A 12,700-nucleotide genomic window follows, 5' to 3' on the forward strand; every position below is an offset into this window, starting at 1 on the left:
GTGTGGTCGCTTGTTGTGAAATTAAAACTCAGGATTGTGCTTCTCATCTTATTTAATATGAGATAAAATGTCTTTATATTGATATTTCTTAATTATTTTCATGTTCATCAACTGGTCTAAAATGGCTGATGCTTCATTAAAACAATTGTTATTTCCAGCCTTCTTACTGCCAAACAACAATAACAGTCTATTAACTAATTGCGATGGGTCATTTGGAAGAAAACTAATACCTGAACCAAGGATACTTAAAGCCTGAATAATGTGTTTCTCCTTCTCATTCTTCCTACTTTTACCAGAAAGAATAACCTTATAATTTAGAGTGTTCAGCAAATCAATATATACTCTATCATCATTATTTTCCATATCCAATGGTTTATCAATATACTTTGATTCATCCCTCACAGTTGAACCTTGCCTTCCATCTTTTGTGAGAAGAAACATTAATCTCGGAGTTAGTTTAACAGGGGTTGAGCAGAACTTAAGAACCTTAATTCATCATTAAATATCAATACCTTTTCTTGAACAAGAAGAAATATTGCTGGTTGTTCTGTTGGAATGAGTCCTGCTTTGGTTTTTGAATCCGCTGAATATTCATTGTTTTGAACAGCATTCACAATATAATCAGGGGGTTGATTAATCTCTTCCAGTTGTTGAAATAAACCTTCATCATCATATTCTAATTCTCCTAAATGCTCTAATTCTTCCTCCGTCATTTGACTGAAATCTTTTAACATTTGAAGCTTTCTAGGAGTATATTCTACTGTGGGAACTGTGGAAACATCTTTCATTCTTTATTGGGAAGTTTTTAAAAGTGGTTTAAAAAATTTCTCTTGTTTTTTTTCAAATGCTTCTTCGCCCGTTAGTTTCTGTCTGCGTTTCTTCTTTATGTCTTCCTGTTGTTTTACAACTTTTAAAACCAACTCTTGATGTTCCTTAAATCTTCTTGCTCTTTCTTTTGTATCCATTTATTTATTGTAAAATATCATTTAATGAATTGTAAAGATCAACAGGGAAATTTTCCTTTTCTTCATCATTCAAGTAGATGTGTTCAAATAAATCCTTTTCTTTAAATATTTCATCAAATTCTTTATTAACATTAATGCGAGTTGTAATTTCTTCTTCACTAATCCTTGCATCTCTGCTTTTCATACGTTTGTGTTGAGTTTCTTCATCAACATCAAAACCGAATGATAAAATCTTCACTCCGCTCAGATATTTAATAATTTGTCTCGTTCCTTCTGGATTAGTTTCTAATATCCCAACACCACCAGATTTTAGTTTCTTTAACTCACTCTTACAATGTGAATATTTTGTTGTACCAAGAGAAACCTCCTCAAATATTTGTCCTTCATTCCTCAATCGCATATGTTCCTCCACTGAAATATAGTGATAATCTTCACCTTTTACTTCTCCAGGTCTTATTGCTCTAGTTGTTGTTGATACAATGCGTATCACAGGGTGTTTTTTAAGTAAATTTACAATATTCTCATTTGTACCACACAAGAACCTTGATTTATGAAAGTTTTTTCCAGAAGCAGATTTACCCACAAGATTTATAATAATAGTTGTCATTTATATATGTAATTGTTTATAAAACAAAAAATATATCCCTTAATATCTCATCTTGTTTCACAACAATATATTTATATTTTTCAGTCGTGTGCTTCATATAATCCTCAAATTTCTTTTTACTACATAATGTAGAACAATTATCTCTCCAAAAATTATTGATATCTATTGAATTTAACTTGAATAAAATAAAAGTATTAGCATTGTTTCTGATGGAACGACGAGGAAGTTGAAAGTACGATTGAGTAAGATAAATACAATTACAAGAAGAATGTCTCCCTCTTGTGTAGTAGCTGTCCATTACCGTTTGGTTTCTCTCATTAACACAATCATCAAAGATAACGAGGTTCTTTTTTGATTTATCCAAATCTTGGGGAGACGGTATATCATCCGTATTATCACTAAGAATACAAGTTATAAGATTTGATTTCTTTTTACATCTCTGTGTATCACAAAATAGTTGAATTATATCTTCAATGTTATAATCATTTAGGTTTTTTTGACGTTTAAATAAACCTATTATATCTTCTTTTTGAAGACCAGCATTAAAACCTTGTGAGAGTAGTTGATACTCTGGTTGAAAACTCGACTTTGTGAAAATTATTAAATTATCATAATCTAAAAAGTTGGGAGTGAGGAGCATTTTTAAAAGTAAGCAGGTTTTTCCACATCCACTTGAACCAACTATGAGACATCTTAATGAATTTGGGAGATTTTTATGGTTGTTAAATTTTATCTTATTTTCCCAAATAGGTAAAAAATCATTCATTTATATATTTGAAAAACAGGTTATTTAATTTATTATTGGCTTTTTTAGAAACTCTATATTTTATCCTAAGTTCAGGTTTAATTTCAAGATAATCCATTATTTTATTTATACAATATCTTGTGTTGATATTTCCCTGAAAATTACATCCATGAATAATATACAACAACAATCCTTTGAACATTTCTCTTATACGTTCAGTTTCTTCCCTTGTAAGGAAAGGTGTGTTATCATCCTCATACTTTACATTCATTTCTCTAATCAATCTTGTAAAGTAATTCATTTTTGGTGTAAATCTAAAAGAATTATTTTCCTTTTTATATTTTTTATTATCATTAATTAGAAGATAATCACAGAATATACATTGTTTATAGGCTTTTGACTCTGTGTTTAATCCCTGTCTTTCACACGCAGGACAATTCTCAAATTTGTCATATGGAGAATCAGGAAAGTCTAGCATATTTATAAAGTAAAACTTTACTTAAACTGAAATTCATCTATACTTTCAGTTGTATATTACCATCGATATCGATATACTTTTTTTCATTATCAGATTCAACGACAACATTTTTTATATTAAAGGTAATTTTAAAATTATCGTTAACTACTATTGAACGAAATGTCATTTCACCTGATATATTAACATCCTTTATTTCATCAAGATTTACATCTTTAAGGTTGTTGAAAAAAATACAAATTTCTCCTTGCATATTACAGATGGTCTTATCTTTTCTTTCTAAAGCTTCATCCATAAGGTTTTTGTTCTTTGATACTTTTTCTTGTTTCATTGCTTTTTCTAGTTTTGAATATATTACTAGAAGGAGAGGAGAAACTTTTGTTAGAGATACTTTAATTGATGTTCTACCAGGTATACTAAAAGCCCTTCCACTGAAGGAAATTGAAGAACTCATATTATTTACCATAATAGTTTTTATCCAATAGTTGTTATATTTATCTTTGTTCAATTTTACATCCTTGACATATTTCTCAGTATCTTTAACAGATGAAGAGATTGATTGAAACTTGTCTTTTGTGTCTTGAAACATTGTATTTATTAAGTGAAAAAGTTGGAGGATAAAATGTTTTTAAGCACAGATTCACCTATAAATTAAACGAAATTTTCATCAAGAAAATTTTAGTTTAAGCAAAGTTTTATTCTATAAATATGGTGAATACAACGTACTGCGATGTTTGTATTCACGAATATAAACATTATAGAAAACACCTCCGAACCAACAAACACACATTTAATCTATTTCATCAAATATCTCCTCTTGAGTTGGAAAGAAAACATTGTGATATCTGTTCAAAGGATGTTTTGAAGAGTAGTTATAATCAACATCTTCAATCACAAAAACACAAGAAAAATGAGTTTAAAGTAAAGGGAGACTATTATATTAAAAACACTGATGAGGCATTTAAAGGGCATATAAAAATAAGGATTTTTCAATTTGGAGAACCCAGTCCATCATCAATAGCTGAATCAATTGAAATAGTGAAACCCGATGTTGAAAAATTTATTAAAAAGACATTAAAAAGAAATAAAAACTTTAAAGTTTTATATGGGAGTGAAAATGAATATGAAAAGACAAGATGAAGAACAAACTCCTTATATGAGAACAGATCTTCATTTTATAACATCATTTCAAGATTTTTTGAATAGTGGGGTTTATGAAGAACTATCAAGACAAGAGGAGGATGTTGATAATACAGTGGTAGGAAGTGGATTCAATATTAAAAAAATCATCTTTTTAGATATACACATTCTAAAATCAAACCCTCTTAAAGCTTCTTCTTATATTGAATTACCAAAAGAAATAAAACTAAAGAAGGCAGTTGTTAATATTAAGAACAATGATAATAAATGTTTTCTCTGGTCTGTTCTTGCTCACTTACATCCACCAAAATGTAATTCAGAAAGAGTAAAACAATATATGAAATATGAGAATACCTTGGACATTAAAGATTTTAAATTCCCAATGCCATTAACAGATATTCCTAAATTTGAGAAAAAGAATAATCTTTCTATTAATGTATATGGATTAACGGATACAAACAAAGTTCAAATATTAAAAATTTCAAACAACTATAAAAATGAAGAAACACACATTGACCTTTTATATTTTAGTGTTGGAAAGAATTCACATTACACATACATCAATAATTTATCAAGATAATCTCTTCTCTCTTCTCAGGTATTCAGAACAGCAAACAAAATATATCCTTGTAAGCGATGTCTTAATTCATTTCATACAAAAGAACGATTAGAACAACATTCAAAATATTGTAGTAATCATAAATCAGCTGTAATTACAATGCCTAAACCTGGTGAAAAGATTTATTTTGAAGATTATAATAAATCTATCATGCACCCATTTGTGATATACGCTGATTTTGAATGTATCCTTAAAAAGATAAATACTGCTTCTCCTAATCCAAAAGAACCATATACAAATAAATATCAAAAACATATTCCTTGTGGTTTTTGTTATTATATCAAATCATCTGTTGGAGAAAAGTATAACAAACTTGAACATTATCGTGGAAAAAATGCTTCACAAGAGTTTGTAAAACGATTAGAAAAGGATTGTATAAGACTCACTAAATTAATGAAAGAAACAAATGAACCGATGAAATTAACCAAAGAAGAAAAATTAGAATTTAGAATGAACAATATCTGTCATATTTGTGAGGGGAAAATTAAGGAGTCTAAAGTTAGAGACCATTGTCATCTTACTGGTAAATATAGAGGTCCCGCTCATTCCTGTTGTAATCTTAATTATAAATTACCTTCTTTTATTCCAGTCTTTCTTCACAACAGCGCCAACTATGATACACATCTATTTATAAATGAACTTTCAAAAACACCAGGGAATATTTCTGCTATAACAAACACAAGTCAAAAGTATATTTCATTTTCAAAAATGATATTCACAAAACCTTTAACTTTCGTATTAGGTTTTTAGATTCTTACAAGTTTATGGGAACACCACTAGCCTACCTCGCATCAAATCTAAGCTCCACAGACTCTTTTCCAAATCTTAATTCATTCTTTCCAAAAAGAGGAAATTCTCACTAAAGAGGAAATTCAGATTAAAGATGAAATTCTGATTAAAGAAGGAATTCTTACGAGAGAGGAAATTCAAACAAGGAATGAAATTCAAAGTAAAGAGAAAATTCTTACAAGTAAGGGAATTTATCCTTATGATTATATGGATTCATTTATGAGATTTAAAGAAACACAACTTCCTTCAAAAGAAAGTTTCTATAATAACCTTTATGAAGAAGAGATAAGTGATAAGGAATATAAACACGCACAAGAAATATGGAAAATATTTAAGATAAAGAACCTTGGAGAATATCACGATTTATATCTAAAAACAGATGTTTTATTGTTAGCTGATGTGTTTGAAGCTTTTAGATCACTCTGTCATAATAAAAATTGTTATGGATTAAATCCTAGGTACTATTTCACAGATCATGGTTTAGATTGAAGTGCAATGTTGAAAATGACAAAACAAGATATAGATTTAATCAGTGATGTGGATATGCTTTTGATGATTGAGAAGTCCAAGAGAGGTGGAATATCACAAGTATGTTCAAAAAGATATGCTAAAGCAAATAATAAATATCTCCCAAATTATGATAGTGAAAAAAATAGTAATTATTTGATGTATTTTGATGCTAATAATTTGTATGGATGGGCAATGTCTCAATCTCTACCTTATGGTAAATTAGAGTGGGTGGAAGAAAAGAATTATGAAAAGGCTTTGATGAATATTGTTATTTCTTCTCAAGAGGAATTGAATGACGAAGAAGAAGGTTATTATTTTGAAGTTGATTTGAGGTACCCGAGTGATCTTCATAATAAGCATAAAGATCTTCCTTTTGCATGTGAGAAAGAAACTCCAAAGAAAAGAATGGTTAAGTGATTATCATAAAAGTTTTAATATTAAAAGGTAAATCAACAGAAAAGTTATTAACAACATTCTATGATAAAGAGGGATATGTTTTGCATCAGAGAAGCTTAAAACAGTTTTTGAGAGAAGGATTGAGGAAGTAGCTAAAATTCATAGAGTTTTAAAATTTAAACAAAGTCCTTGGGTGAAAAAGTATATTCAATTCAATACAGATATGAGAGCAAATACAAAGTAAAATTTGAAGGGGACTTTTATAAATTAATGAATAATGCTGTATTTGGAAAGACTATGGAAAATGTTAGAAACAGGCAAAACATTAGATTCGCAACATCTTGGAAAGAAGCTTCGAGATTGATAAATAAACCAAGTTTTGAGAGAGAAGAGGTTTTTTCAGAGAACTTTTCTGCAATTCATATGAAAAAGGAAAGTATTGTAATGGATAAACCAATTTATATTGGAACAGCAGTTCTTGATTTATCAAAGATATTGATGTATGATTATTTGTATAATGACTTAAAGAAAGAGTATGGTGAAAATGTTTCATTGTTGTATATGGATACTGATAGTTTTATCCTAGATATAAAAACTGATGATGTTTATGAAGATATGAAGAAAAATATTGGAGTATATGATACAAGTAATTTCAGCAAGAAGAGTGAGTTATTTTCCAAAAAGAATGAAAAGGTTATTGGTAAGTTTAAGGATGAGTTGGGTGGAAAAGTAATGAGTGAGTTTATTGGATTGAGAGCAAAGGCATATGCTTATAAGTATGGTGAACAGATTGATAAGAGGTTAAAGGGAATAAAGAAATATGTAATAAAGAAATCAATAACTTTTAGAAATTATTATAATTGTTTGATGAATAAGAAAGAAGAATATAGGAAAATGAATACAATAAGAAGTTATAAACATAACATATATAGTGAAGAAGTAAATAAAAAGGCATTAGGAGCCTTTGATGATAAGAGATTTATTTTAGATAATGGAATAGATTGTGTTCCATATGGATATTGTATGATAGAGTGTATAAAATAGATTATGTTTTAACGATGGGAAGATGGGTTAGGGTTTTTTAAGGGCTACCGCTGCGTTTTTTCACAATATATAAATGGTTAAACCAAGTATTAATCAAACTAAAGAGTGGAGAAAATCTCAGTCTTGGTATATAAATGGAAAACATAATGAATGTGAAAAATATCAAATAAGTCTTATTGAAAAAATAACTAAAACAAAGGTAAATAAAACAAATAAGCGAATTAATTTAAAAACTAGTAAGTTAGAGGATGTAAAGAAAAAATGAATATCCTTGAATGGACTGAAAACTTTGATGGTTATCAATTGAACAATGAAAAAACAATTTACTATAATCTCAAAATGATATGTGGCTCAGGAGGTGGTCAGATGAGAGCATTAAGAGAAGTTTATCATTTCGTAATGGCACAAATGGGGTATCTTAAAAAATATAAAGATTCAAATGTTTTGTTTGTCAATATTTTAGATGGGGATTATTGTGCAAAGAAAATTAAACTATTGAAGGAATTTGAGAATGAACAAATCTTTATAGGTTCAATGAGTGAGCTGTTCAACCCCCAGGTGTTCAATTCAATGAGGTTCAACCTCCAAGTTAAAAGGGGAGACAAATAAATATACCTTGGGATAAAAAGGGGATTTATTTTTAGGGAAAAAAAAATATAAATCGCTGAAAATCCCCCATTCATTTACATGGGGAAAAGTGAGCCAGAATCAGTATTCTTACCCTACTCTCACCCTCTCTGTTCTGTTCACCCTCTCATTTGCTCAAGGTCATGTGATATCTGCTTGGAAATCGGCAAACATTACCACTTTACATAGAAAAAAGTATTAAAACCAGATCCCTTCAATCACAGACCAATCATCAGCAAGGCTATGGAATCCATCATCGCTTCTGACGTTAAATCCTTACTGTTCTGCAAAGAGGAATGAAAGATCATAAATCATATGATCATAAACTTGATTTCCGATCGTAAATTTGGATTCAGACCAGGTCACTCTATCCTAGACATGTTGCTTCTTCTTTCCCAACAATGGATGGAGATGCTCAATGCCAGATATGAGATCAGAGCCATCTTCCTTGACATATCTCGTGCTTTTGATGTGGTCTGGCATCTCACACTGCTCACTAAACTCTCTTCCTCTGGCATGTAAGGCAATCTCCACTCATGGTTGGAAAACTTCCTCTCCTGTCGCAGTCAACACGTGTCCCTTAATGGAATTCTCTCATCTCTTCCTGTCCAGGTTCGAGTTCCTCAAGGCAGTGTTCTGGACACTGTACTTTTTCTGGTTTTCATAAATGATCTCTCCGACTCTGGAAAATCCTCTTTATCTCTTTGCTGATAACTCCACCCTCTACTGTACCATCCCTCATCCCTCAGATTGGCAATCAGCAGCTTCTTCACTCCCTGCAGACCTGGATAAAATCACAATCTGGTCAAACACTTGGAACATGTCTTTCAATCCTGACAAATCTCACACTCTCACAATGTCTCTCCAAAAGGACCATCTGGAAACCCAACCCCCCTCCCCCCCATCTTCTTTTTCAACAATCCTCTTGAAGAAGTTTTTTCATTCATTCAAACTTTTGCGTCTCACTATCTACCATGATCTTTCCTGGGAAAGCCACAATTTCATGCTCGTTTCCAAAGCTAGTCACCAACTGGGCATCCTCTGTCATGCAAAGACGTTCCTTGGCACACCTGAGCTCCTAACCACAAACAAAGCTTTTATCCGTAGCCTGGAGTACTGCCCTCTCCTCTGGGTTGGTGCTCTTGCCTCACCTTGTTCGTATTCACTCTGTGGAAATCAAGGCATTTAGGATCATTGATATCTCCCATGATGAAGCTGAGTCTGGGTCTCTCACTCTCTCACCACAGGCAGGTCGGTGGTATTTTTTTTTTCCTACCGAATCCTCCAGCCTTACACACACTGCTCTGTCTGTGATCTGTCCCCCTAATATTTCTGTAACACACTCAATGTCTATCAGCAACCCCCTTCTCGTGAAACCACCAAAATCAAGACTCACTGCTCACCTTCACTCTTTCGTTCCTCTTTTTTTTCTCACCTCTGGAACAAACTCCCAGACTCTCTTCAATCTCACTCTTCCCTCCAGGTCTTCAAAACAGCCGTTCACCACCACCCCCCCCCCATCCAAAGCAATGATCTTTTCTACCCTTGCTGTTAACCCACCACAAACCCACCTCCTTCAAATTTCCTGTTTTCGTGACAGTCCCTGTATGTCCATCTTGTTTATCCCGTGTACCCCGCCCCTTCCCTTTATCTTCCATAGATCTCCTGATGTTTCTGTTCCCCACTGTTGTTGTGCTTCCCTCTCTCACCCCCTCTTGTCTCCTGCTCCATTTGTTATATGTTCTGTGTTAGCTCTTATACGAGCCTCGACTAAGGACACCAATACAGAGACAAAAAAAAAACTCAGGTTCAGAGAGGAGCTTGTACAGAAACGGCATGTCGGACAAAAACACCAACATGCAGGCCAACGACAACAGCATGCAATAGAAAAACAATGGCATATGCAGGACAAAGCCAACGGCAAGCAGGCAAGATCGGTGTGCTTCCACATTAATTCCAAGGACAATCGAGTGGATCATGGACGAGTGAACACAGTAAATGGGAACACAGTTTAAAAAGTGCTCAAAAGTTCATTTTGTTCTCCATGTTCATCGTGACACTCATAACGTGTTTGCGTGTGGGATTTCCAGGTGTGATCCAAGTGGGGTTGCGATGGGGAAAATTGTCTTTCCATAACAAAACAACAGTGGCCACATACTGTTTGTTGCATTTGTATTGTAATGACAACGATTGCATGTTTTGGTTGCTGTGATTTACTCAGCACTACGCAGACAGACTCTGACCTGAACTCACCTGTTGGGGAGTGGTTATGGTTCTCGTTTCCATGTAATGAGTCCAAAGGTTGAACGATTGTGAATCGTCTTGGATTTACCAGTCAAGGCTCAAACAAGGGTGCACATTCCAAAGGATCTATGTAGATCGACTGAGAACCAAACGTTCGTGAAGGTAGAGGTGTGTATCGTTATGTAATATGGCAGTTACCCGATAGGGATGTATGATCATGTCATATGGAGTGAAGACTGTCTTAACAAGCTGTTTAAATCCACTGTCGATTAACGGGATCTCCCTGCCGTTGGTGGTCCAGGGAGATGTCTGCTTATCTCATTGCTCTTTGTCGACGTTTTTTTTTTTTTTTGTACACAAAGTCGAAGCTCGTGGAGGAGCTAGAACACAGAATGGGTCAGGATATAACATAGAAAACGTAAGAGGGGGAAGTGGGGGTGGTGGGGAGAATGGAGTGTGTGGGGTGTGAAGAGAGAGAAAGAGTGAAAGAGAAACACCAACAGCAGGGTTGAAGGACAAAATAGAGGGAGACTTGGACAAATAAGGGATGTGTGAAATAAAGAGAGGAAGGGCAGGACACATGGGGTAGGCAAGACATAAATGTTTTGTCTCTCTGTTCGTTTCTTTCCTGTAATATCTATCCACAACCCCACCCACCTCGCTTCCAGAATGAATCATTGACACCACACAGACATTGGTAACGAGACGGACAAACACACAATCATTGATCAACATTTTTACCTGTTTTTGTGGAATCCACCAATGTCCTTCAACGAGAAACAATGAAACCTGTAGAAACATTGTGAGGTCAGAAAATGGTGATCAATGTGAACTTACACTGATATACAGACAGGTCGATATATATATATATATATATATAGATCGATTTAATACCAGCAGGTAGATGAAATGCTGTCCATTGTACATGGCAGATTGTCTCAATGGTGACACAGGTGTGTCAGGTGTGAATTGTTCAACCAAAAAGGTGATTCTCCTTTACTCTTCCACCTGCTTATCTTCTTCTTTATCGATCGATTTCTCCCAACAAATAATTAACCTTGTACGACTTTGAACCCAAACTCCTCCACTCGTTCTGTCCCTCCTGTCCCTCCTGCACAACCTCCAAACCTGACACACCGACGTTGAAATGCCATGACTCCATCAGGTGGCTGAGACGTTGGTCGCCCCACCCCACCCCCTCTAATAATGTGCGGTTTTATCGCTTTCATTATTTCATGAACACTTCTCTTTTCTATCTATCTCCATTAGGCCAAGTAGTTGTCATTTACATTCAACACAGACAGACAGGCATGCTCGTTTGGAGACACACAATGGAGAGTTCAGTGAGTCATACGTTATTCAAATGAGATCTCTCCCCCCATCATTCGGCCCATCGTGCCTGCGCTACAGCAACACCAGAAATAATATAATGGAGCAACCGAGTAAGTGTACGTATGTATGCACACAACATGACCAAAAGTATGTGGACACCACTTCTAATGAGTGAATTGGGCTATTTCAGTGACACATATTGCTGACAGGTGTGTAAAATGAAGCACACAGCCATACAATCTCCATAGACAAACATTGGCAGTATAATGGGCAATACTGAAGAGTTCAGTGACTTTCAACGTGGCATCGTCATAGGATGCCACCTTTCCAACAAGTCAGTTCATGAAATTTCTGCCCTGATAGAGGTGCTCCCGTCAACTGTAAGTGCTGTTATTATGAAGTGGAAACGTGTTGGAGAAACACAACAGCTCAGCCGCGAAGTGGTAAGCCACACAAGCTCAATGAACGGAACCGCTGAGTGCTGAAACGCGTAGCGTAGAAAAATGGTCCGTCGTCGGTTGCAACACTCACTACTGAGTTTCAAGCTGACTCTCGAAGCAACGTCAGCACACGCACTGTTCATGGAAAGCTTCATGAAAATCGGTTTCCATGTCCGAGCAGCCGCACACAAGCCTAAGATCACCATGTGCAATACCATGCGGCGGCTGGAGTGGTGTAAAGCTCACCACCATTGGACTCTGGAGCAGTGGAAATGTGTTCTCTGGAGTGATGAAGTGATGGAGTCACCATCTGATAGTCCAATGGACGAATCCAGGTTTGGCAGATGCCAGGAGAATGCTGACTGCCTGAATGCATAGGGCCATAGAGGAATAATGGTCTCAGGCTGTTTTTCATGGTTCGAGCAAGGCCTCTTAGTTTCAGTGAAGGGAAATCTTAAGGCTACAGCATACAATGACATTCGAGACGATTCTGTGCTTCCAACTTTGTGGCAACAGTTTGGGGAAGGCCCTTTCCTGTTTCAGCTTGATAATGCCCCTGTGCACAAAGCGAGGTTCACACATAATTGGTTTGTCGAGACCAGTGTGGAAGATCTTGACTGGACAGCAACAGAGCCCTGACCTCAACCCCATCGAATACCCTTGGGATGAATTGGAACACCAACTGCGAGCCAGACCTAATCACCCAACATCACCAAAACGCCCCACCTCACCAATGCTTTTGTGGCCGAATGGAAGCAAAACCCTTC

General features: G+C 34.9%; 1 protein-coding gene across 1 annotated transcript in view; it reads right to left on the minus strand.

Moving 5' to 3' along the window:
- Window positions 1-11,293, minus strand: part of LOC147020885 (B-cadherin-like) — a 177,919-nt gene extending 166,626 nt beyond the window's left edge. The window contains exons 1-2 of the mRNA XM_085896620.1: window positions 11,056-11,293; window positions 10,903-10,950 (exon numbers count right to left, since the gene is read on the minus strand). Coding sequence (XP_085752746.1) covers window positions 10,903-10,950; window positions 11,056-11,088 — 81 coding nt within the window. The 5' untranslated portion in view covers window positions 11,089-11,293. The remainder of the gene's footprint in view (window positions 1-10,902; window positions 10,951-11,055) is intronic.
- Window positions 11,294-12,700: the final 1,407 nt, after the last annotated feature.

The sequence above is a fragment of the Eptatretus burgeri genome, chromosome 9 (genome assembly GCF_056783735.1).
Source record: "Eptatretus burgeri isolate ZD-2024b chromosome 9, Ebu_testis_v1, whole genome shotgun sequence".
Taxonomy (NCBI): Eukaryota; Metazoa; Chordata; class Myxini; order Myxiniformes; family Myxinidae; genus Eptatretus; species Eptatretus burgeri.